Source organism: Oratosquilla oratoria, chromosome 1 (genome assembly GCF_046742065.1).
Source record: "Oratosquilla oratoria isolate Oo_2021 chromosome 1, ASM4674206v1, whole genome shotgun sequence".
NCBI classification, from domain to species: Eukaryota; Metazoa; Arthropoda; class Malacostraca; order Stomatopoda; family Squillidae; genus Oratosquilla; species Oratosquilla oratoria.
In genome coordinates, this window is record NC_134777.1 from 11,050,321 (window position 1) to 11,077,248 (window position 26,928).

General features: G+C 41.5%; 1 protein-coding gene across 2 annotated transcripts in view; it reads left to right on the plus strand.

Moving 5' to 3' along the window:
• Positions 1–26,702, plus strand: part of LOC143032107 (uncharacterized) — a 41,762-nt gene extending 15,060 nt beyond the window's left edge. For both annotated transcript variants that reach the window (XM_076196564.1, XM_076196568.1), the window contains exon 2: positions 22,819–26,702. In XM_076196564.1, the coding sequence (XP_076052679.1) occupies positions 22,827–25,613 (2,787 nt within the window). In that variant the 5' untranslated portion in view covers positions 22,819–22,826 and the 3' untranslated portion in view covers positions 25,614–26,702. The remainder of the gene's footprint in view (positions 1–22,818) is intronic.
• Positions 26,703–26,928: the final 226 nt, after the last annotated feature.

Here is a 26,928-nt window from a genome sequence, read left to right on the forward strand (position 1 = left end):
TCATGAAGAGTGTTGTTGATTCGCCACGCAAGTTAACCGTCACCAGGCGAATCGAGTCCATTCGAATCATGCCGATTCGCCCGGTGGGAACGGTTACATTGAAACTAGTGTGGCGAATAAACGACACGATTCATGAATCGTGTTGATTCTTCATGAATAGATTCAATTCGCTTGGTGTAAACGCAGCTTGATATAACGACTGTAGCCTTTGCAGCAGCAGGGGGGGGGTACTGTTTTGCTTAAATAAGAACATAAATTGAGAAGACTGCAAGAGACCATGGGGCTTACATTATGCAGTTCCGTGCCTTACCATCGTCATCCCTATTCATAAAGTTCTCTGATCTCATAAAACAACCTATTGTTTCAGCGCTCGCTGTATGGTTACCAAGTCTATTTTAAATCAGTTCTCAACTATTCCTCTCTGAAACTTTTTTTTTTCAACTTAAATCAGTTACTACGAATCCTGCCCTGCTGTCTTAATATGATGACCTTGTAACCATCACCCTTGTTAGAGCCCTTGACCCATTTGAATACCTCTATTAGATCACCCCTCACTCTTCGTCTTTCTATAGAGCATATGGTGCCTAAACCGGTCTTTGTATGGTAAATTTCTAACTCATTTCATTTGGTCACCCTCCTCTGTACCGATTCAAGTGAATTGATATCCATTCTGTTGGACGGAGACCAAAATTGTACAACAAAGGATGGTTCTAACTATTGCCAAATAGTTTAATGATTACCTCTGCAGTTTTGTAACCGTCCTGTCAATAAATTCTAATGCTCTGTAAGCCATATTTCTGGCAACTGTGGGTGCCGAGAAAGGAAATGGTTAAGAAACATTTGATACGAGTTTTTCCTCGTTCCATTTTCCATCCTTTGCCTTCCCCTTCACTTCACTCTTTCCAATTGCCTTCAGTCTCCGCCTTCCTCTCCTCCTTTCTCTCATCCACTTCCTCCCGTAATAGTTTCCCTTCTCTCATTTGACTTCCCCTTTCCTTTCTTCTTTCCATTTTCCTTCCCCCCTTTCGCTTCTCCCAATTCCCTCCCCTTTTCTTCCCCCTTAACCTTCCTCCCTTTCCCCTTCCCATTCCTGTCTTTCCCCTTCCCCATGTTCCTTTCGCCTCCCCTTTCCCCTTTCGCATTCACCTTCCCTCCTCCTTTTGCCTCTTCCCTTTTTCCCTTTCCTATCTCCTTTTCCAAAAAATTCTCCTTATCTGTTACTTTTTCACATTCCACCCCCTATCCCTTTTCTTCGTTTACATTCTCGGTCCCTATCATCTTTCTCTCTTGACCAATTTTCCTCCTTCCTTTCCCCTTCTCTCCCACTCTCCTCTTGCCATCTTCCATCTTGTCTTCTTCCACTTTCCTTGCCTTTCCTCTACTCCCTCCTCTCCCTCTGTGTGTGGCGTGCGTGTGTTTTGAAAGCGATCGTTTTCACCATTCTACATATGGTACCAAGTGTATAAAACATATGTAAATAGATCCATCACATTTGCCGTAAGATCTGCGTTGTACATTTATTTGATGAGTGTTATAGCGAGGAAGATTTATTGTAAATACATCAGAGCCCCCTTAAGTAAACAGTTGCAACATATGCACGTGTAGCTTGGTCATCTTCGAGACAAGCCGTCGGTGTGATTTCTCAATCTCGTCTTTTCCGTATTTTGTAGAAGACAAAATTAGACGAGCCAGTTCATTAAAAGAGGTAAAATTAAATATATGAATTATTTAAATAGTTGGTATATTTATTCTGTCACCGAAGAGAAGCTGCATTATGGTGCATGGAATCTCGCTGCGGGTACCCCTGCCAGCTGCAGGTCTGGATTTTCGCGTACGGTTGGTACTCTTGTTTACAACGACAGACCCCCGTCCGTTTCCCTCGCGACGATTCTACGATGTGTAGAGAAAAGAATGCATGATATCCGTTTAGCACAGTGCTATGAGAGTACGATGGGCGTGTATATTTTTTCCGGTGCCCACACATTTTTCTTACATTCCAAAAAAAATATCTTTGTTACCGAAATGGTGCAACGGAAATTTATACAAATAAATTTGTAGCAGACTATACAAATAAATTTGTAGCAGATTATACAAATAAATTTGTAGCAGACTATACAAATAAATTTGTAGCAGACATATATGAAGGTGTCACCTGGATGGTACATTATATTACTAATGGGAATTGGCTGTTAGTAGACTCCTATGAAAAGTGTTGTACAAAATCCTTGCAGCACACTAGACAATCGGTTACTTATAACGGTCGGAATTACCCCTTCACGCTAGAGAATCGATTTGGTTGCTGACAGTAATGATTGAACTGCGGAAGCGTTTCCCGCCCCATTGACTTTCCAGTTTCAGTTGAAAGAGGAGCGAAACCAGGGTGTCTGACATGAGCAGGGATTGCCATCACAATAGGAATTGTTTAACTAAAATAAGGGCATGTGGATCATAAGTAGAATGACATGCAGTTATTCCTTCGTCCTACATGTGCATGGTAGAAGTCGATGGCATTGTTTCATAAATTGTTTGACGTAGACAAGACTATTATAGACTGGCGAGCGATTTAAATCAGCCCGTTGAAATTGACACGCCAGTTGCATAATTTTTTTTCCAAATGTAAAAGCTCTCAAACATTCACTTCACATGATCAAATTAAACAGCACAGCGGGGCACTTCCCCTTGCGACTCTCGTTAGTCCAGATTATGTTATTAAAGGAAATTGAGGCTAGATAAGGTAAAGTACTAATTGTTGCATCACGACGTGCATATTATGCCGGCGTACTTGACAATAAGCCCCCTCTCTCTCTCTCTCTCTGTCTCTGTGACTCGTTTAGCGAGTTGTGCTCTGAAGAGCTGGTGTAGTTCCTAAACCGCGCGGGTTTCCCCTGATTATTGTTCCGTTAAGTTGCATGTCTCATCATGAAGATCCAAGTTATAATTTAGTAACGAATATAGTGACAGGGCAATCCTAAACATAAACATGGTTCAGTAGTTTGGATTTTTTATGTAGATTATATATATTTTTCTAATAATTTTCGGTATCTCACCCACAGCTCTCCAGGTAAAATCCTCGTGGATCACCAGTGTTTTAGAATTAGCTTTTATATATTTTTTTCGTCTTTTAAATTGCTTTGTAAGGTAAGTTTCTGGCGTGCATGTACCCTCTCTCTCCCTCCCCCTCTACCTCTTCCCCCCCCCCTTTTTCACTATATCTCACCCCCTCCCTCCTCTCTCTATCTTGAGGGGATAGTTTCACTTTTCTCTTTGTTCTTATTTTTGGGAAAGAGGGGCCGGTCTTCCTGCATGGCGACACAAAATTGCCTTTTTGTGGACTGCTTCGGGGACGGACCTTCCCAATGCGCGATGCAACAGTGTAAAACAAACTCGATGAAAATGGGAGTGACGGTTATGTCGTGAGCCGCGTGGTAATGCGCGGGACGACGGCGGGGAAGTCTAGAGAAACTGAATGGGAAGATTATTTTGATTGCTGTGGTATCCAGCGCTTTTACCCATAGGGACTAGCATGCTGAAATCATGTAGGTAAAAGAAAGATTTAAGCATTAGCGCCAACTTGGACGCAGGTAGGACTTCCCTTTCACTTGAAATGCTTCTAGATTAACTTAGCATTTCAATCGAGAGTTCAAACTGTACTTCAGTTCAGCTATAGGAAGTCTGCCTTTGCCCTGTGCTGTGTGGCCTGCGTCGCGGCTTGCGATTAGGCTGAGTAGTAGGAAGAATTAAAAGTTGTATGCATTGGGAAAGGTAGGGTTTGCACTAGTCGACGAAAGGCTTTAATTAAATACAACTTTAGCTTTCGTTCATCCTATAATAAGTGTTGCACGTACGTCCAGACTTACCGTGTAGAGAGATACTAACCAATCACGTAAAGGGGCTACAACAAGCCCCGCCCTCTATCCAGAATGAGGAATCTCATTGGCAGAGCCAATGCCTATGCCATTTTCTCAAATATTCTATTCCAAATAACTTTGAACGACTCTCGATCTCTAAAACGCATATTTGACGATTTTTGCACATATTACACACACACGCCCAGGGCTGAAATCATTTCAGTATTGCTGCGCTGCGAGTCGTTACTCCAACTCGTGGGCGGGGAGTTGGGTGTGCGTGGAAGTCACATTACCCATAGATCTGTCACATATGAGCTTGAGCTCTCTTTCGGGATGGAAATAACTGTCGATCACGAGTCCAGCACGTGATCCAAGACCATGGTGAATCACATTATCAAGCACTAGGCAGAAGACATTTGTCATTCATAGAAAATGGTAATTGAAAGGCTCACTCGGTGACATAATACTATCATTATTTCTTAATTATGGTAATTGAAGGGGTGACTCAGTGACAGATAATATTATCATTATTTCATAATTGTAGTCGGGATGGCTCGCATTAGAAAGCACCTCTTATAGTATCTTTATTAGAGGATGATAACTTCAGTATTCTACTCCAAGCAAAAGGTGAGAAGAGTTTTCGCGCGTAAGAAAAATTAGCGATGTTTACATTAGTAGTCAAACGATAATTTCTCTTATTACTGAATAATTTGTATATGTGTGTATGTATGTATATTATATATATATATATATATATATATATACATATATATATATATGTATATATATATCGTAAATATGAATACTATTATTATATATCTTCAGTTTCTTTCCTTCGGATCTCTTCCGAGGTGTGGACAACAACGGTACTGGGCGTTGAGCGTCCCAAGACTTGGATTCCAACCCAAATCCTCCAACGTTGGACGAAAATCCATCCATAGGCACGAAATCCAACCCATCCGTTGACTAGTGTAATCGTACCCTAATATGTATGTAGACAATGAAACGAGGCAGCGAATGATGTCAATATGAAGAGAAGCTGGGAGAGTGACGGAGATAGTTCGTGTAGTCCGGGAAAATAGGTGCCGATTTGGGAAACAGGGTATTGGTGGGGATAATGGTAGCCTGGAATAGCGATGGGGAGGTTAGGAGGAAAATGATGTTCAGTCGTGTGTTTATGAACTTCCAAAGGACGGGATATTAGATATCTTGGTGTATGCATAAGGAGCGCTTATCCGAGTATGATTAATTATCAGGTTATGGTAGTAAAACGACCATCTATGCACTAAAGGGGAAGATAGATACTAGATACTTAGGCTGTGGGTTGATGCAGGAACGTGTAAGGGTTTAAGGAAGGGTGGATAAGAGATGATGTAGGGGAGCATTAGTGTATAGATGGCAAGGAGAAACTGGGTGGGGGAAGATAAATATGAAATATTGTACACACACACACACACACACACAGAGGCCTGCTGGTGTAGTGGTAGCGTCGTGGACTGCTAACATTGGTCCCGAGATTGAGCCCCTTCTGGGGTTTGAAAAGCATTATAACCTTTCAAACCGTTCTCCCTTGGGATATGTGTCGAGATGGATTAAGTTTGCCCTCACTAGAATAGAAAGAAGCGAATTGAAAGTCATGTTGAGAAATATCAAAGATGTGGAAGAAAGCGACAAAGATGATATATTAATACGGTAATGAAGAATGTAAAGAGTACATGGCGGAACTAAAAAGATATCTGAAGGATGCTAGAAAGTACAACTTTCCTCATTATTGTAATTTGTGGGATGAAGAAGCGATCCAGACAGACAACAGAAAAAAATATTTTTTGAGAAAATGGAGACATGAGAGACAACATGGGCATAGCTCAACCCTTTATATATAAAGACATTCCATACACACGGGAAAACAGATCGAGTACAACGACAACAACAGGCACAAGAGTTTCGTGTATGTAACATTCAACATCTGGTACATGCGAGTGCATGCCTGGGCCAGCCAAGTATCTATTTGCCCGAGCGTGATTTCCGTTGAGTCTTGTTCAAGCCGTGAGACGCTCAGGCGAAGTTCAACGTAGTTTAACGGTTTTTAGGTACGCCATGGTAATTTAGGAATTGACTGTTGTTGTTGTAATCATGCACGTATTTTGATACATTTAAAAGTTGTCCCCAATGATGAGCTGGAATTAACTGTTGTAGTTGTAATATTATACGTATTTTGATGCATTTGTTGTCAGTTGAACCCTGTGATGATAGCTACCGAGTATGTTTTGATACACGGGATAAGGTTTAGAAAAATTATCCTCACTTCTGTAAATATGAAAATAAAAAATTACATCCGCTTCTAGAGGTCTGTCAGAGAAATGCAATGCGTGCTGTGTGTATATGAGACGGTGGATGGTATATGTAATCGAGTGTAATACGCTTGACTTCGTATGTTCGTTGTTATTACTGTTGCCATCGGGACTGGGTATAGGATTCCGGCATGCTTTGTTGTGGAGGGGCTTGATTTGATTTAATATATATATAATATAATATATATATATAATGTATTCTATATCTTGGCTGTAAATGCGCTACAAATATTCAGTTCAGAGTCGTTATTTATGCATTTAGCGGTCGGGTGCTTGTTGTTTGGGTAGAGGCTTTATTCTGGAATACATGTTTATTTGCTTGTTACGTAGTTTATTTTTTATTTTCTTTCGTAATTGTTTATTGCGACACCTATTCATAGAAATAACGTGAATGATCAAAATAAGACCAGAATTTAACAAATATCGTAATGCTGTGGTGAAGATGTCTTACCTATTTTTACGACGACCGCGACAGTTTGAGAAAATAATTTTTTCTCCTCGGCAGAATAAAATGGCCTGGTATCAGCATAAGGCTCTGTTCACACGAACGGTTCGGTTTCATTGTAAGTCAGTGGGGTCGTTCACACACAGCCGCGCCTTTTTTCCTCGACTATGTGGTACCGCCGCGTTTTCCGCGCGTTCAAGCCGCTAATGTGAACAGGGCAAAAATTAAAGCGTTTCACTAGGAGGTTCGAACGCTCTTGTGGCAATAGAAATGTAAACCTAGATTTTAACTTTAGGACTCTTGGGAAACTTTATCAATCATACAAGTTATCTTCAGTTGTAGTTGAAAAAAGAAAATCACTATTACAGTGGGCCAAACAAAAACCCAGCAATGCCTTCTTTTTGGTTATAGTCTGTTCGTTCTTCGTAGTATTGGGGTCGTTGTGTTGTCGCTATTTATAGAATTGATAACTACATATCACGCATATCAATTGTTCTAGTCGCGAAGATCGAACTCTTTTCTAGCCGTTATTTTGTTGATATCGTGTTGCTGAAACTGTTGAAAGACTCGAGCGCCATACGATGTTTGTGAAACTCGCAAAACATTAGGGTTTGAACTAACATAGGCTAAAGAAAACGGGTATCGCAAACAAACAGGTTTTTCTTCTTCCAAAATCCGGTGGTGTTGCAAGTGTTCATCATCTGAAAGGAAAAGAAGGAAGAAAAAAAAAAAGATCGGTTGACTCGTTCCTGTGTACGCCATGATGATCAATCATTTACTGAAAATTTTCTCCCAAATCATTTAGTTGGAAATAAATTATTCTGAAGCTTCCAAGGGAAGATGTTCTATCAGGTTGTCGGATCCTGTAAAGCATAACGCAGAAAAACAAAACATAAGCGCGCACGTAATATACGCACGATCAAATTGTGTGTGGAGAAAGTAAGCGTTCAGACATTAGACAGGTGGTCTGGTACTCTTCTGGAATGTCTAGCCACTGGCTAAAGAATGACACGGATCCACGACCAAGGTTGAACGGAGTGGACGACGTCGCGTCGTGTTTCACGGAGCAGGAAGAATGCGATGATGTACAGTATTCCTCGCTGGGGCAAAGTCCGTCGACGAGAATGTTCCAGAAATACCGGTAAAGAAAACGTTTGCTCCACGTTATTCCAGCATAACTAATTCACGTACCCCCCAAAAAAATATATATATATATATAAGATAAAATAAATAAATAAAAATAAACAAATAGATAAATAAAATTATAATAATTGGTAGCCTTGACAACAGAAGTAATCAGAAACAGCGATGGGAAATAACAGTATTAAAATAAATGTATTTAAGGGATTAGTCGAGATTAATTTTTTTCCGATACCGAAGGCTGGTACATGGATGAAATGGACGAGGATGATTCAAGTGCCAATCAATACAGAAGGAAGTGGAAAATTTCTTTGAATATTTAATTTCAACATTGGAGTCCAAACGGTATTCTCAGCGTGATTGAAGTACATTACCACGAGTTTGCGAAGTTCTCTTGCAAAAAATACATTTGAGATGAGAAAAAATGACATTTTGGAAAACTATATTGCTACAAGTAAATAATGTTTTGGTATATGCATGCGTGCGTGCGTTGTGTGACGAAGAATATTCACCATGGTCACGTGACGTGCTCGTAGTCCACAACCATTTGCCCACTCCCCACATGAGTGATTAAAGGTTAATTAAGGCCGACCAACTGGTAATGGTGTGATGCAGTACACTTTTTTTTTTATTGCGCAAACAGTTAATTGCATGATAGTGTCTAGCCCGAGACGTTACACGCGCAACGGCGCGCCGATAGATTTACAGGAAAGTATAATATATGAGTTTGGAGTTAGGTTCATTGGGTACTTTCTCTGTGTGTTAGTCAGATTTGAGCTAATTGTAAACCAGTCATTGTTTGGAGTCTAAACAAACAACATTCACAGAATAACGCACAGTCACCCCGGGTCGTTCCGTGGGTTTTCAGCATATGTGAAAGTGGAACCATGTGCGTATGGAGGAAGAGTTAGTTGTGATCGTATATGTCCGGTTGCTTTTGATGACTGTGTGTGTGTATGTATGTATGTGTGTGTATGTATGTATATATATATATATATATATATATATATATATATATATATATATAATACAGTATATAGGAAGGAGGAAGAGAAAGGCGCGGGTCTGGGGCCGTGTTTATTCCTGCCCGGTTTCGCTTACGGCTTTGTTGTAAGTGAAACCGGTCAGGAATAAACTCGGCCCTAGACCCGTGTCCTCTTCCTCAAACCTGTCACAATGTCTCAACATACATACATACATATATATATATATATATATATATATATATATATATATATATATATATATATATGTGTGTGTGTGTGTGTGTGTGTATAATATATGTGTGTGTGTGTTGGATACGACAGCATTCTGACAATTGTTCAACTTCATTATATTTTCTATTTTTCTTATCAGGATTTTCCTGCAGATGGGTGGGCTATGGAGATCTCCATAGCCTACCCATCAGCAGTAGAAATTCTGATTAGGAAAAATAGAAAATATAAAGAAATTGGACAATTGTCAGAATGCTGTTGTATTCAATTCAACATGCATCAAAGAAAACCTGCTTCCTTCCTTTACGATACGTGTATATATACATGGAAACATTTCTTTTGCTGAAAAAAGTAGGTAACACAGGTAGATGTACTTTTATGGTCCCATTTATCATCATAACTATGTGCTATCGATTTTACGTTTAGCATGTGCCGGATATATTTTGTTTAAATATTCCACGACCCGTCTGGTCTGATACCACCACACCCGAATAAAATTGTTAAACATTTTCCAATTCAAAGCTGTTAAAACGTTTCGCTTTTTTTTTTTTTTTTAGAAAGGTTGCCGTAACCAGTTGAAAGAATTGTATTTCGACATGCACGTTTGTGTGAATTCATGATTAAACCCTCGTGGATTATGGCTATCGACAAGTTATTTTATTAATTTACGTGGCGGACCCTTGGATGCGAACAATCCAAAAATATAAATATAGCTTGCGTGTCTAAACCGTTGCTGGGACATTAGTTTAAAGAATGGGCGATATAGTCCCTGCAACAACATTCCTGGAGTGTGTGCAAGAAGGTGAAGAAGGTCCGAGGTTCAATAGCCAGTCGGACAGGGGATGGTCTCGGGAGGGCGAGAGAATCGCGTGACTGGAAACCGTTGGCGAGAGTAGTCATACGCACGAGTTCGGCGTGCGCGCTGCACGTGTGCTTGAGAGGCCAGCACTCGAGTAACACGTGCGTAAGGGGAGAGGCAATGGATAGGCCTCTTGTTGCACAGCCAGGACTGGGTAGAATAGAACGAGGGGTGTTGTTTCATCACCTGGCGACGACTTTAATAGATTTGAAAGGTAATGTATCGCGCGGGAATTATGTATGTTTGCACGCGTCTCTTTTTCTCTTTTCCTCTCATTTTATTTCTCTTTTTCCTCTCCGATTTAACACCTTTTAACGATAATGTATTGCTCGTAAGTTGTATGTGTGCACGCGTCTTTTTCTCTTTCTCCGTCTCTTTTTTTCTCTCCTCTCTCCCTCCTTCCTCTCTCTCCCTCCTTTCTCTCTCTCCTTCCTTTCTCTCTCTACCTCCCTCCTCTCTCTCTGTACCTCCCTTCTTCCTCACTCTACCTCCCTCCTCTCTCTGTACCTACCTCCTCTCTCACTACCTCCCCCCTCCTCTCTCTCATCCTCCCTCCCTCCTCTCTCTACCTCCCTCCGTCACTCCTCTCTCTCTACCTCCCTCCGTCCCTCCTCTCTCTTTCTACCTCCCTCCTCTCTCTCTCTCTACCTCCCTCCTCTCTTTCTCTACCTCCCTCCTCTCTCTCTCTCTCTCTCTCTCTCTCTCTCTCTACCTCCCTCCTCTCTCTCTCTCTACCTCCCTCCTCTCTTTCTCTACCTCCCTCCTCTCTCTCTACCTCCTTCCTCTCTCTCTGCCTCCTTCCTCTCTCTCTCACTACCTCCTTCCTTTCTTTCTGATTTTTTCCTCCATTTCCACCCTCGAGGGATTTGCAGTTGCGATCGAAGAAGAACTTTGAGGGCTGAAGGGTGCGGGGGTTATGCAGTATCAACTGGGCCCGGAGGCCACGTAAGTAAGTACTGTGCATTTGGATGAGAGGGAGGCAGTGGGGATAAAGTGATTTCAGCGAAGGACGAGGAGGGCAAAGGGTACCATGACATTAGTTGGATGTGTGCGAATAAGGACGTTGGGAAGGTGGGGTGGGGTGGGCATTTGTGGGGTAATGTATTGCCAGACGTACGATGCCAGTACATACTAGTAAAGGGTGAAGAGAGCATAACGCGGAGTGGATGAATGTATATGTAGGTCGTGTAGAATTTATGTACTACACACATAGGCACAGCACTTGTCAAGAACTTAATTCTCCTTTATTCTACTGGACTAATCTTTTAGTGTGGCTACTATTAGATGTCACCACACTGCACTAATAATACATTGATACTTGTTGACACTGAACATTTTTTATGCCAACATCGTCCCATTTCTTTAAAAAAAATCTGGTAGTTTTTATTTGTGGGTGTCATGTATGCGTTAATTCACGTGTATAGGTGTACACTTCGCGCGCGCGCGCGTGTGTGTGTTTGTGTGTGAAAATGTGGTTATGACAGGGTAGATAGTTTTGTATTCTTTTTGTTTTTGAAATTTGATCATTCACATTTGACGAAACTTAACACTGTGTACTTGAACACCCCGCCAGTCTTGTTTCCAGTAAGGCCCCATAAAATTGAACACAGAAATTGCTGGTACACAAGCAGGTAAGTTTCGCTCTTGCTGCATCGGAAACGTCTGCTGCCGTAACGGCTGTCGGTTGGGATCAGTTGCCGACGCACTTCGCAGTTTGAAACTTGCTCGTCTGAATGTTGTCTCAACTACAGAGAGAAATGCTTTGATGTACTTGTAATTTCTTTGTTGAATTGTATGTAGCCATCGCAGGGAAAATGTTCAAGCCCTCCACTATGTAACACCTTCGTCTGAATTAAAGAATTATACGATAACCAGAATAAAATGGATGGATCGAGTTCTTGGTATGAATTAATGTGTGATTAGCCTCGTTACATCATAGAGATTGAAAATGTTTACTGCGTTGAAAAAAAATGACGCAAGGATGCGTACATTATGGTGTCATATGTATTTTTTTTTATATATAAAATGGTAGAGAAGGATAGATTAGTGACCCTTTCGCCGAAGGAAACAAATATAACGTGCATTTATGTCACATTCTTAGCATGGTTTAACTATTCCAAGAGCAAAGCTGTTATAGTAATATTGAATTAATCATTATGATGTTAATGAGTTCTTGCCATGTAATATCAGTAAGCTAATTATGAAGTAATTTCGTGTGGGGAAGGTGTTGTTAACATTTTGGACATTTTTCTCTCCCCCTCCCCCTCCTTCCCTCCCTCTCCCTCCTTGCTTCTCACTCTCGCTCTCTCTAATATTCTCCCCCCAACTCTCCCTCCCTCCCTCCCTACCCTCTCTCTCTCTCTCTCTCTCTCTCTCTCTCTCTCTCTCTCACACACACACACACACACACACACACACACACACACACACACACACACATTCGTTCATTCAGATAAGGTACTGTCCTTCGGCAATGAGATCTTGTCTTCAAGGGCACTAAGGTCTCCCTACCAATTCATCTCTTATCTCTCTCCCAGACCGTGGTGTGTTTTTCATTAAGGAAGATGTCCTCCACTGATTATATATATATATATATATATATATATATATATATATATATATATATATATATATTTATTATAATTAAATGGGTTTCGGGAAAGGGAGGGAGTGAAAGTTGAAAGCGCCATAGATCAAGAGGCAAATTGTTTCGAAAGCTGAAGACGAAGCAAACGGTCCGAAACGTCAGAATAAACCGTGTCGCAGTGTCCACAATCTTATACTTTCACAAATTATAGTTCATGTACTAGAAATCCCACGCGCACACACGTATATGTGCATATATATATATTATATATATATATATATATATATATATATATATATATAATATGCAAAATAACCACAGGAGAAAGGAAACTTGTAGATAGTAAGTACTTTCGTATATTACATCTTCAGACTAGATGACAGAGATGCACCACACACACACAGTCCACGTGACTATAAAAAGAAGCGAGCAAGTGGGTCTGCCCCACATCTATCAAATCTCCGACTTCCTTCCATTTCATTCTTTCCTTCCACTAAACCCCCAAATTCCCCCTCCCCCTCTCCCCCATCTTATCTATCCTGCCCTCTAACTAACAGAGATGCATTTAGTCTGAAGATGTAATATACGAAAGTACTTACTGTCTACAATTTTCCTTTCTCCTGTGGTTATTTTTCATTTTTGTATCACGGTGATGTGATTGCTTGCATACATATATAATATATATATATATATATAATGTGTGCATGCCTAATATATGTATATTAATTTATAATCTTGCTCAAAAGAAGGGAAACAGAAATGTAACGTACGTGGGAGCAGGGGAAACTCAATTGGGACTCGGAACAATGTGTGCAGCAAAAGGGTGTGTGTGTGTGTGTGTAATATTACTGGTACTACTTGTAGAAGTTCCATCTGGTATGGTCCTTGCCAGGACTTCATTTGTAAATAGAATAAAGGCCTTTAGCGAAGTGATTAAAGGCTGACCTTTGCAATCAGAGAGACGGGGTGTTTTTGTTTCAGTGGCACGCGTTTGATGTATGGTGAGAACAGTGTGTGCGATTCACCATTGTCTTGGATCACGTGTTGGAGTCGTGATTGACAGCTATTACACTTCCGGAGGAGAGCTCAGACCCATATATGACCGATCTATGGGTAATGTGACCTCACACACACACACACACACACAACTCACCGCCCACGAGAGTTCGAGTAACGACTCGCAACGCAGCAATCCCGAAATAATTTCAGCCTTGGGCGGGGTTCGAACTCGGACCCCCGTAGTGACGAACGGTACGACTGAACTATTGAGTCGTGTGTGATTCACCTTTGTTTCACCTTGGTCTTTGGATCACGTGTTGGACTCGTGATCGACAGCTATTTCCCTCTCGGAAGAGAGCTCAGAGCTCGTATGACCGACCTATGGGTAATGCACATGCACACACATACCCAACTCCCCGCCCACGGGAGTTGGAGTAACGACTCGAAGCGCAGCGATACTGAAATAATTTCAGCCCTGGGCAGGATTCGACCCGGGTACCGTCGTACTGACAATCCGAGATTCTACCAACCGCGCCACCGAGTCTCTGTGTGGGTGTGTGTGTGTGTGTGTGTGTGTGTGAGCGAGTGAGTGAGTGAGCGAGTGAGCGAGTGAGTGAGTGAACGTGCATTTATGGGGTTGAAAATGACCCATCTCGTACATTTGTCAGACTTTACTTGTGTTGTCGGCCTATTTCTCTCTCTCTCTCTCTCTCCATAAAGTGACGTGTCCATGTGAAAAGTGGTTTCCTAAAATCCTTTGAGCAATCTGTCTTAGCATTTTGCTATGTCCGTTAGTTAGTTTTTTTCATATAAATAGGCCGTGTGTGTGTGTTGGGGCGGGGGGGGTTCTTGTTACAAAATTCGATCAGATTTTAGTTATATTTCGTCTACTTAACTGTCGCTAAAGTCTTCATCGTCTCCACCTTGCGTGTTAAAGTAAACTCAAACACACTATTCGCCAGTGTGTGACCGACACGTGTTATTACTGTCTTACTTGATGTACCGTAAAATTGACAGATGCCGCAGCCAAAATTGTCCTGGTTGGAGGTCGCTTTGTAGGAAGAGAGGCTACGCATTAGTTGCTTAGGTCTGTATCTTGGATATGCATATAGCTTTGGTGTAGGTTGGTTTGTGACTACCCCCCGTGTAGGGGGGAAAAGCCTTTGGTATATGTATGCATGGTCTGTGGGTATGTGAATGAGGGTTTGTTTCATTTTAAGGTTTCAGAAGATAGAATTGAAGTATTTGAGCGCGCGCGTATATGTGTAGGCAGGGAAGCTATATTTAGTCGTGGGGACTTTTCACTACAGGAGAACGGAAACTGCTTCCTTTTTATTGTTGTTGTCGTTCTTGCTTGCTCTTCTTATTTTGCCTCTTTTTCGTTTAATTTACTGTTCTATTTTTTCTGCTTTCTTCCTTTTTGGGAAAAAGGATCGAGAGCCTTAGAATTCTAGGTTAAAGAAAATACCTTGCGTTTTCCTGAACAAAATTTGCAAAGAGTAACGTTCCCTCCCCCCCCCTTTCGCACATTCTAAGCATCGCGTTGAAATTTGCCCAGGTTTTTCTCCCTCAAATCGACTCGACATCTGAGGCAGGAGGCTAAATGCCCTTGAGGAGAAAAGTAAAAATGGAATAAGAGGGCACCGGGTCTCCCATCTCTCCTGACAGCACTACATAAGGCGCGGTAGGCCGGCGTTGTTGAAAACGGCCTTCACCGAGGGAACGTGTTACCACACAGCAGCGTTGCAGCTAGTTGTTTTTTTTCGTCTACTTGTTTACTTTCACTTATATTCTTTTGATGCAGCTAAGGCTGAGTTTGTTAGTAGGCAGGCAACATTAGGCGACAGGGATATACAGTTGCATGCGTCACATTCCACCGTCCACCTGTCATCGTGCGTCGTATGCCACTTGTTGCCCTAATGACGTCTTGTTAAGACAACGACGCATGCCATATGTCGCAAGCGTTGCCTCTGTATTATAATTATTGTGTTTAAGCTCTTGTCTACATTAACTGCTTCTGGTTTTGTTGAACAATGATATTTACTACATTAGACAAAAACGGAAATAAATGTTTTCGTTTGTGCAAATTTGTTTCTACCAGAAATGAGATGAAACTGATCTGTGTAATGAAGGTGGCGTAGCTTTGATGCTGGAATGGGATGGAATAGGCTTGATACAGACTTGGTCTCGGCAAGAAGATTTTTTTTCCATTATCCGCTGTTTTGGTCTAGCAAAAGCTGGCGATTTCATTCAGTTGAGGGCTCGGCTAGGCTGGGACAATTTTAAATGGAGTACGCAAGACAGTGGAGGAGTGGTGGGGTAAACGCCAAAAACATTTTAGTTTACCTGACCAACCTTCGACTTGTTTTTTTAAGTCCTCTGCGAGGTTTGCTTCGCCTGAATAAAATCGATTGTCGCTAGCCAGAATAAATAGTACAAGTTGCCATCCTTTATATTATTTATTTATTTTTTCATAAATGAAGTTGCCTGCAAGCTAGCCTGGGCTCGCGTGTTTAGTTTGTTGGTGGGTGAAGGGAAGGTACGTTCGATTAGCGAAGCTGGGAGTGGGACGGGGGGAGGGGGGGCAGGGTAGGCGCGTGGAAGATCTGGCCTCCACTGTTCGCTTGTACGAACAAGTTTCGACACGTCCTGATGGATTTATTGCAAATAGAATATTTGTTTTATTCGGTGTGCATCTTACAGCAAATTGTTTCTTGCACAGATTACCATATGGAGTAATCTGCAACAAACTGCTTAGATTCCTGGATGGTTCTAGATTTTTTATTACCATGCTAGTCACTTTTTGAAGCGCGTAGACTTCGATAGAACCTCAGACGGAAGTATTCTTAAGAATAGTCTTGGCGTGTTGAAAAGTGTCAAATGCACGTGTCTGCAAACGGATTGCAGTGTGTGAATACAACTTTGTTGAGTGTTTACATGCGTTTGCGTGTATACGAGTGTGTATGTAGTCTTAATGTGAAAGGGTATTCTGAAGTCGGCGTAGGGCATCAAAGGGAAGACGTGGAAATATAAACTGTTCACTTTAAATAGAAACTGCTATGGAACACAACCTTCCTCATAGATTAAAACTTGGCCGAATTTAAACAGTAACTGAAACAAGTTCGAAAAAGAAAAAGGTAAACAATATTGTAGAATTACGAATTAATCATTCAGAAACACGAGAAAAGATATCCAAACTCAAATTAGATAAGGAAACTGGAAGAGTATAGTTTAGTTTGGACCTGTTGTGTATGTCCATGTATATTTGAGGAGGTTTGGTGGAAAGGCTAAAACAGAGTGGAGATGCTGACTTATTACTTGCTGTTCGCGTGAAGGTCGAGCGTGATGTGGCAACGTCAAGGGCATATGGAAGTATAAGCGATGAAGAACCTTGACTTCATCAAGTCGACATTTTCACTCTTTCTGAACGAAGTCGCACGTACCCAAACCAAAATGTGACTATTTTGCCCAAACTGGTCACTTTAGCCAAAGGGCAAACTGGGACTCGGGCGAGGCAGCATAGATTGATAGGCGGAAAAACGAAGGGGGTTAATTATGTGGGATTGGGAAATCTCAAAGGAGGAAGAGTAGTAGCGTTGAAGAAATGCAGACATGAAAGAAGAGTTTATTTTATATTATTCTTTTTTCGGAATAGAGGAAGACGGTACGACCAAATTTATGAAGTTAGCTAGACAATTTTGCAGTATGTTTATCTTGATGTGAATAACGCACAAATTGTCAGCTTTATCTCTTTATTACTATATTTTTCATTATTTAGATACATCCTGAACGGTAGTGAAAACGCGACAGTCAGGGCTATCTAATCGACAATAGCACGAAAGGCTCGAACTTTGGAATATAAATATTGATATGTGGGACAAGTGGTTTTGAGCACGAAGCGCGCGCGCGCGCGCACACACACACACACATATATATATATATATATATATATATATATATATATATATATATATATGTATAATATTACTGTCTGGAATTGTTGCTCCCGAGTTGAGAGGCAAGAGTATGTGACCCTCTATTTCACTTTTATTTATAATTTTTATGGGAATGTGAGGAAGATAAAGAGGTGCGTAGCTACGGCCGAAGCAGTCACCTTTGATCTATACCCTTGCGCTGTTAAAGGCAGGTAACAATCCCTACTCGTAAGCGGAGAGGTGTACGGGAATCGAACCCACAACCAAGCGATTGCGAGACTAGCACACTTGCGATTAATGCCACCAACGTTTTCTACGAGTGTATAAGATTCTTCGTATTTCTGGCGCTGAAGCAGAAACATTTTTTATTCATTTATTTTGGGGCGAGACATTTTCAGGATTACATGGTCGGAATCATTAGCATTTATCTTCCCAGATGAGAACTCCGTGTTCAGGCCAGTCAGTAGATAATGATGAGACACGTACACTCACAACACAACCATCCATCCTCGTGTTTAAGAGGGACAATGGCAAGTTGCGGTTGTAGTGAAAGCTTTTGAAGCCGTCAACGCAGCGCAAATTCTTGCCACAATATTCGCAATTCGTGAAAGAGAGGGAGAGAGAGAGTAGACGAAGTGGTAATGCGTTATCACCCACCAGTGAATGGATGGCGAAACAAGACGACGCTGGGAGCCCCTGCCAGACGTTATGAATATACGTCGACGGCGACGCGGGAAGAGTTGCGTAAGGAATCGTTTGTGCTTCACGCCACGGTTCGTACCTGGTCCGTTTAGTTCCACAACACTTGTTTATACAGTCTAGGTATATGGGGGGACGAATACGTAGAAAAAACGGTAATTCGTCATTGTTTAGCAAAGGAAATCTTGTTTATTTCGGTCACAAAAACTATTGGACACGTTCTAGTATTTTTATACCGAAAATGCGAATGAAAACGTTTGAATTCGAATTGAAAGTTAATCAAAGATGATTGAGGGCAGGCACAGGATTGGTGGGCAGGTTAGTACGGAGATAAACTATCACCTGAAGAAAATCAGGTTAGAATAAATGGATTTTGATAACGTGCGTGACTGGGAAAGGGAAGAAACTGTATGTTACTCCCTTGATAAAACTGGGACCGTTTGTCAAAACACACGAATAAAATGTGACAACACACTCGTCGACGTAGTATGACTGGATGGAACTTGAAAAGAAACAGTGTTCTCCACAAAACGTATGTCGGTTGATCTGTATTCACGAAGTTCTTCAAAGGTCTGCAGACGGGTCTTTATGGGAGCAATTTTGTCATTTTCAGAAATAGCAGACGCTTGGGGGAAGGATGGGTGGCATTTGTCTAAAGCTCTCACTCTTGTCTTTTATCTTCCCTCCTCTTCCTCCCCTCTCTCCCCCTCCCTTGCTCTCTTCCTTCCCCTCACCTCTCCTCCCTCCCCCTCTCTCTTTCTCTAACTCCCCTTCTCTCTACGTCCCCCTCTCTCTTTCTCTCTACGTCCCCCTCTCTCTTTCTCTGTACGTCCCCCTCTCTCTTTCTCTCTACGTCCCCCTCTCTCTTTCTCTCTACGTCCCCCTCTCTCTTTCTCTACCTCCCCTACTCTGTTCCTACCCCTCTACCGCTCTCTCTTCCTCCACCTCCCCTCCATCTTCCTCCCGCTCCCCGTCTTTCTCCATCTCCGCCCCCCCCCTCTCTCTCTGTATAGTGACCCAATACGACAACGTGATTCAGGCTATAGTCCGAAACAAAGTTGCGTGAAAATGGATCACTGAATATCTCATACTTGCTTTAAGCCAGTGGGGAGAGCTGCAGATTCTAATCGTATTTGGTAAGCGAACATTGTCAATACACTTTCCACAAACAACCTGTTTTTAGGCGGGTGGAGGGGTCTCCAGAAATCTTCCTTTTGTTTTAATATAGTCACAGGTACAATTCAAGGTGCTTGGTACCTGGGGTTTTTACCTGGCCAGGCCTTCCCGTGTTGACAGAAACAAACTGATAATGGGAAGGCGTTTGGACTCGCTGGTGGGAATTTGGACGCCGCGTGGGAACATGGGTTGATTAAGGGGTTGCAGCACCTATGTGCCGCTTTCCCGGGTTGTCAGAACACTTGAGGCAAAGTTGTCGTGAAACAAAGTGGGTCTCAGACCACTATCTGTTCTTGTTTATAGGTTACTATTTTACTTGAGGTGAGGGAAGCGCTCGCTTATTTCTCATTTCTCTCTTCTTTCATCTCTCACACACACATCGGTCATATATGAGCGAGCTCTTTTTCGTTAGGGTAATAGCTGTCGATCACGAGTCCAACACATGATCCAAGACCATGGTGAATCACACACAAACACCAACTCTCGTGGGCGAGGAGTCGTGTGTGTGCGTGTAAGGTCACATCAATACCCATAGATAGGTCATATATGAGCTCTCTTCCGGGAGGGAAATATCTGTCGATCACAAGTCCAACACGTGATCCAAGACAATGGTGAATCACACACACTGAGATGGTGCTTAAAGGGCAAACCGATCGATCACCCCTTTGGTCCTCGGCCCACCCCGTAGCCGATGAACTCCAGAGACAGCTGGAACAGAAGTCCATGTACAGCAGCCATGGTTGAAAGTTCATGAGCAGGCAGTGCTGGGAGCTCCGGCCACTACGGGGCGGAGTGCACGAATCCGTTGACTTGACCACGCCCCTTCTCAAGGTTGCCCTTCAGTGAACGAATATTTGGTAGTTAAATATGGTCTGGGATTTCCAAATAATGTATCACTAATTGTTTTGGCCCACTTTTTTATATTATGACAAAATAGAGCTAATGTATGGAAAACACGTGGTATGTAATGAGTAAAATTATAATGAATAACATATTACGCCATGTGACGGTTCCAGTATAAGCGATGGTCGCCCCCCTCCCCCCTGCGAACAAGTCAGCGAGTTGCTAGTGGCTGTATATGCTTTGTTGATACAGGAATCAAATGTGTTGCCTTATGAAGACGAAGTTACGGTCGGTTTTCATGTATGTTAGATATAAAGTATGAGTACACGATTATATAATACTGCATGACATCGATAAACATTAGAGACGGAGGGGAAGGAAGAAAGATTGATTAGGGGCGGAAGGGAGATAGAGGGGGAGGAAGAGAGATAAAACTAATTTGTAAAGAACTAAGCAGGGTCTAACGATAATATTGGTAAAAATATTAAAAGCTCCAAATCCACGCAATCATTATGAGTCTCCAATGGTGTATTTATTGTAACAAACCAGTTGCCGAGGAAATTACTTTCTCAGAGATCACTATCGTGGCTGACAAAACAAGTAACATGTATATATATATATATATATTATATATATATATATATATATATATATTATATATATATATATAGTTACTCAAACTCTCGTGGGCGGGGAGTTGGGGGTATGTGTGCGTGTAAGGTCACAGTATTACCCATAGATCGGTCATACGAGCTCTGAGCTCTTATCCGGGAGGTTAATAACTCGATCACGAGTCCTACACGTGATCCAAGACAATGGTGAATGGTGGTGACACACACACACATATATATATATACATATATTAGGGTCACACGAATTGTCACCCCCTGAACGTTCACATGAAGAATCGTCACCCCATGAGATCCCACCTGAAGAATTGTCACCCCCCAGTGCACCAAATATCAACAGTGGAATAAATATTAGGTTGAATGAGGGTTATGCTTATTGTCAAAGACTTGTACAACCCAAGAATCTTAAACCCAAGATGGCCCACATGAAGAAATGTCACTCTGTCGAAGTGTGGGATGACGACACTTCATGTGAACACAGACACACACACACACACATATATATATATATTCATATATACACGAGGAACGGGCTGCGCCCGACCCCGCCACGCGGGGGCTCGGCCCTTCGGGCGAGCGAAGCGAGCTCGCAGACATCCTCGGTGCCAGCCCTACGGGCTTTCAGCCAGTCGGTCGTCTCCGTTCCCATGATGTCACCACTCAGCCAATCAGGGGCCAGAGGGGACTTGTCACCATGAGTCACTAACGGCGGAAACTGACATTGTGATCTTTTTGTATATATATATATATATATATATATATATATATATATATATATATATATATATATATATATATATATATATATATATATGCACACATCTGTATGAACGGGAATATAATTTTTTTTTCCTTGCACGCGTAAGCAAGAACTCGCCAAAATATTGAGTACTGTACTCTGTCTTCAAGGCTTTCGTCAGAAGTCACGTATGCAGCTGTAAATATGATATTCAGGTCGTTCTTTTGATTGTCGGTCTTCATTCTCTTCAGTAGCTAAAATAATCTTTCTACAATTTACAATGATGTACAGTTATTTCTCTATTAGAAATGCTTAAAATATGGAATTATCGATAATAGGAACGAGAAGATGCGTGTTGCTAGACTAGATTTTTCGAGATACAAGGAGAAAACTATCTTCGCGGTGATAAATTTGGTTGAATTTATTTCTGTGATTACTGACGGTGGGGTAGAGTAGGTTTCTGGGAATAATGTCGTTGAGATATTGATTTACTGGAGTAACATGTTGATAGCTTGTTGCCAGCGTGTGATCGTTCACACAAAGTACACGATTTGTGTACACATTATTGTGAGTGTTTGTGAGAGAGAAAGTATAGTGCTCCATTTGCTAGGTTTGACATATTTATATATCATCAACCACGAATTCATTCCTATGCGCTTATTATCTGTGATTTTTCTCGTCGGGAACTTATGGAATGGCTTCTTGACATGAAGCGGGTCGAAGGACAAAATTATATCGAATTAGGGACGAAAACAGTCTCTGTAATTTCGTGCTCAAGTCGGAGAATAGAAAATGAGTGTTCCAGAAAAGGATTTTTTCGTGTAAATGGGGCTTATCGGGATTCTTTGCGGCAGTATTTCATCATTATTTTTAAAATTATCATCGGTTTTAATGTATCTGTACACATAATTTTTCTCCAACTTGTTAAGTATAACAAATATAAGAAACTTCCCACGAACGGATAGCTGACCATGGTGGTGATGCCTTGAGTTGACCTTTATGTTTACTAATGTGGCCTTGGCCTCTTGCAATATCCTCCTTTCTAACAGCGAGCACGCGCGCGCACACACACACACATACATATACATATACACGCACACACACGCTAATTCAGCGATCCGAGTTCGAGTCCCGCCCAGGGCTGAACATTTACAGCATAACTGCTCTGCGAGCCGGCACTCCAACTCGGTTACGCAAGGATTTGGGGATGTGTGTAAAGTGCATTACCCAAAACCGTGGTGAATCACGCACACACACAAGCTCGCGTGCACGCCCTTGACATGTTTGTTTTTCATTGATATTTGATTTTTTAGTGAATAATGTTGATTAGTAATCTTTTAATTTCTTCTTGCAGGTGATGCAATGGAGTATGTGGCGATGCTTAGTGAGCCAAACCTTGTTGCTGGGCTAGCCACGTTACTTCAGGATGATGATGTTGCTGTTGTCAAAAGGACTGCACGTGTGTTTACCAACGTGTATCGCCATGCCCTTCACTTCGTATCCACAGGTGAACTGGACAAAGAAACCTTTTTAGCAGCATGGCCTGTTGTGAAAGAAGTTCGCAACGTGATACTCGAACTCCTCGGTGGTGGAGAGAATGAAGGAGTTACTGTCCATGCTGTACGATTCCTGGAGGCAGCCCTTGTGGCACATTTACTTGCAGATGTGTCGAGATATCCTGACCTGGATAAGGAGGGACAAGAGGTTGTGGTGTCAGGAATTAAGGCATTGGTGGATCATGTAACAACACCCTATGTTGGTGGGTCCTCTTACATTGTTGGGGTTAAATCTCTAATCACAGTGGCATGCTACAAGGTAGACATCAGACAGAAGGTCACTGACCTAATTGAAAAGCAGATAAGGTCCCCACCACCAACACTTTTTGACCACAATGTACGATCCTTTAAGAAAATATTACAGAGAAATCTCTACCGGCTTCTGCGCAGAGCTGAAGAAGTTTCTGCACGACGACAGCTGGTGGAGATGATGGTGAGTGTTGGTATCCCACGTAAAATGTTGGCTCAGTGGGCACCTGCACCTGAAGCAAAGAAACGTGCAAATATCCTAAATCAAGACGAAGATGTCATCACTGGAAGAAGCACACCTCCCACTAAAAGGCAGCGTACAGAAAGGTCTAGTCAGGATGGTGAATCAAGTGCTGCCAACACTCCTCCTGGTAGTGGACGGACTACTCCAGATGAATCCAGGCAAGGAACCTCCAAGGACCAAACAAACAACTCACCCTCTCGTTGCAGCACACCTCCTACAACCCCCGATATCCTTAATAACCTGGAGTTACTGAAGGATATACTTGATTCTACTACAATGAAACCTTTCAGGGAACGATGCTCTGAAGAGGAAGGTATTCTTTATGACAGACTAGAGCTGAAACAAGTTGTTGAGCTCTTCATTGCTTTTTCTGGAGATCTACCTGATTTCTTGCCCAAAGACTTTGAGAAAAAGCTAAGTGAATATGGAGAGCCCTCAGAAGATGTAACAACCCTAAGGGAACGACTCTCTTCAATGCTTACTAAGGAACTTAGCCAAAAGGATATTGATATTTTGACTCAAGATACTCTCCCAGAAGAATATAAGCCACGTTTCCCAATCAAAATTCCAAGCACTGTTGCAGCTAATATAGGAACAGTGCGATCTTCCCCTCCACCTCCTCATAACAATGGTGATGTTGACTTGCGACAAAAACCTGGAGGGGAGTTAGCTGGAAGGGTACCTACAACTTTCTTCAATATCAGTAGAGGAGACACAGATATGAGAACTGTGGACCCGAGGACAAAGTCAAGGGACCCGAGGGAAGTATCTGAACATATTCCGAGTAACATTGCAGATGTTCAGAATGGTCGAAGCAGTCCAAAGGAAGGAAGAGAAACGGATAGTAAGAACAGTGTCAATAGATTGGTGAATGGTATTGACAATGGTGATATTAGCAACAAGAAAGGTCTAGTGAATGGAATATGTCAGAATGAAGGTGGAATAGTTGGGAATGGAGATAGGGCAAAGAAAATGGACCACATGGAGAAGAATGGTCAGAATAGGATGAATAATGTGGACCAGATGAATACAATGAATAATGATAGGAGGAACTACATGGAAAGGATGGGTAACATGAACAGGGCTAATACAAATAACGTAGAGCAGATGAATTGTATGGATCAAATGAACAACATGGACTGGATGAATAACATGGACCGGATGAATAACATGGACCGGATGAATAATATGGATCGGATGAATAATTTGGATCGAATGAACAACATTGACCAGATGAACAATATGGATCAGATGGGCAGAATGAACAACATGGATTGGATGAACAACATGGACCGGATGAACAACATGGACAGGATGAACAACATGGATCGGATGAATAATATGGGCAGGATGAACAACATGGACCAGATGAACATGGGCAGAATGAACCACATGAACAATGTGGATCGGATGAATTGTATGGATAGGATGAACTGTATGGACAGAATGAATGGTATGGAGCGAATGAATAACATGGACCTTATGAATAATAGGGACAGGATGAATAACATGGACCAAATGCACATGGAGCAGATGAACATGGAACGAATTAGTAATATGGACCGTATGAATATGGATGGAATGAACATGAACAGAAATGTGAATGGTATGCACATGAATAATGTTGATAGGTTTGGTAATGGGATGGATAACATGGATAGAATGAATAATGGCCACAACATGGATAGATTAAATGGTATGGGTATGATGAATAATATGGACCAAATGAATAATGGAAAGCAAATGAATGGCATGGGGATGATGGGAAATGGTATGAATAGAGGTTTCAACAGGTCAGGTCCTAACTCGGACTGCAGGAGATTTAATAAGATGGGAAATGGTGAAATGGGTATTGGAATGGGAAATGGAAACCAAAGTGAATTTTCCAATTACTTGAAAAGCATAGGGCAGCAGGGTAACCCACGCCTAGGTGCTCCTCTCCAGCAGCAGCGACAGTCCTTCATGGGCAAGGGCTGTCGTATGAGGCAGGAACCAAGGGATTCTGGGCCTCCAATGTGGGCTCGATCAAATCTCCCTCATCGAGGGATGGTGCCACAGCAGGGCTTTGATTTCATGGGCCATACTCCCATTAACCTGTGAAGGTAGAGTATGTGAGGATAGAGGGTAGCATTTTCAGGGCACAGCTTAATAGGGAGCATTTTTTAAATTTGTTATGGATATAATCAGTAGGAAAAAGAAACTGTTCTATTACACACAAATTGGATAGTCTTCCTAAACATCAATCTTTTATTTTCTAAGGAAGAAGGCTAAATAGCTGTGCTTCCTGTTTCTGGTTCATGGCGTTGAGGTAAACTTGCAGAAGTCTTGATTTGGCAAGATGTAATCCAAGCTTATGAAACCGATGTCATGATTGGTCTTCCTCTCTTTCAAATGGTTTAGTTCAGTGTTCAGGTAGAACATACAGTATTGATATAATTTCTTTTTTCTACACTTCCAAAATAGATGGAAATGATATATTTTTTTATGTATAATATTGCTGTATGAAAGAATGTTAAGGTTCAGGATGCCAAATGTGAAGCCCATCTTTGAAGTATTTTTTGATGCATTAAGAGAAATGCTGTTAGGTAATTGTGAGAAAAGTTTGACTGCCGAGCTATATCACTTTTGAGAAAATTACAATGGACCTAAATGTGTCTTTTCTGTGGACACATAGCATTTCACTGTATCAAATTTGTAAATATGCAAGTGTACATATTGTATACTATATATATATGTGTGTGTATATATATGAGGATATTTATGTTATTATTTAAGGCCATTTATGCATTATCTGCTATCTTTTGTTTTGTATATACCAACTTCAGGGAAAAGACTCATTGAGTAGAATAAATGCAAAATAATGGCCTAAGTACCAAAGGTAGATTTCAAGCAGTCATGCTCAATATGTCATATGATATTGCATGTAATGGTGGCAAGTATGGTAGCAGTAGTATTGGTGGGAATTTTTTTTTTTTTTTTTTTAGGTGTTATTTCCCACCATACTACAGATACTTTTTTTTTTTTTTTTTTTTTACATGGCCTCAAACCACTTGCAATCACAACTGTGATATTACATTATAGTCAGCTAGTGGAGTTGGTTTATTTGTACTGTGTGCAAGGGTGTGCTTGTGATGCCATGAAAGAATGTAACTTTTTATACAATCATTAAATTAGAATATATGAAACCAGCGAATAAACCAATGCTTTCATTATCCTACTGTGCATGAAAAATATAGAAACAAGTTGAAATTTGCATAAAAGCAAACATGGTTAAACATAAAGTACTCTGATATTATATAGTAAGTTCTGGCCTATGTTTTATACATACCATGCATAAATATATGAGCACCAAAAAACCCTTCCCCCATAATAAAGGTCAGCCAAGGCATGCATCTCCCCTTCACCCATCCCTCGC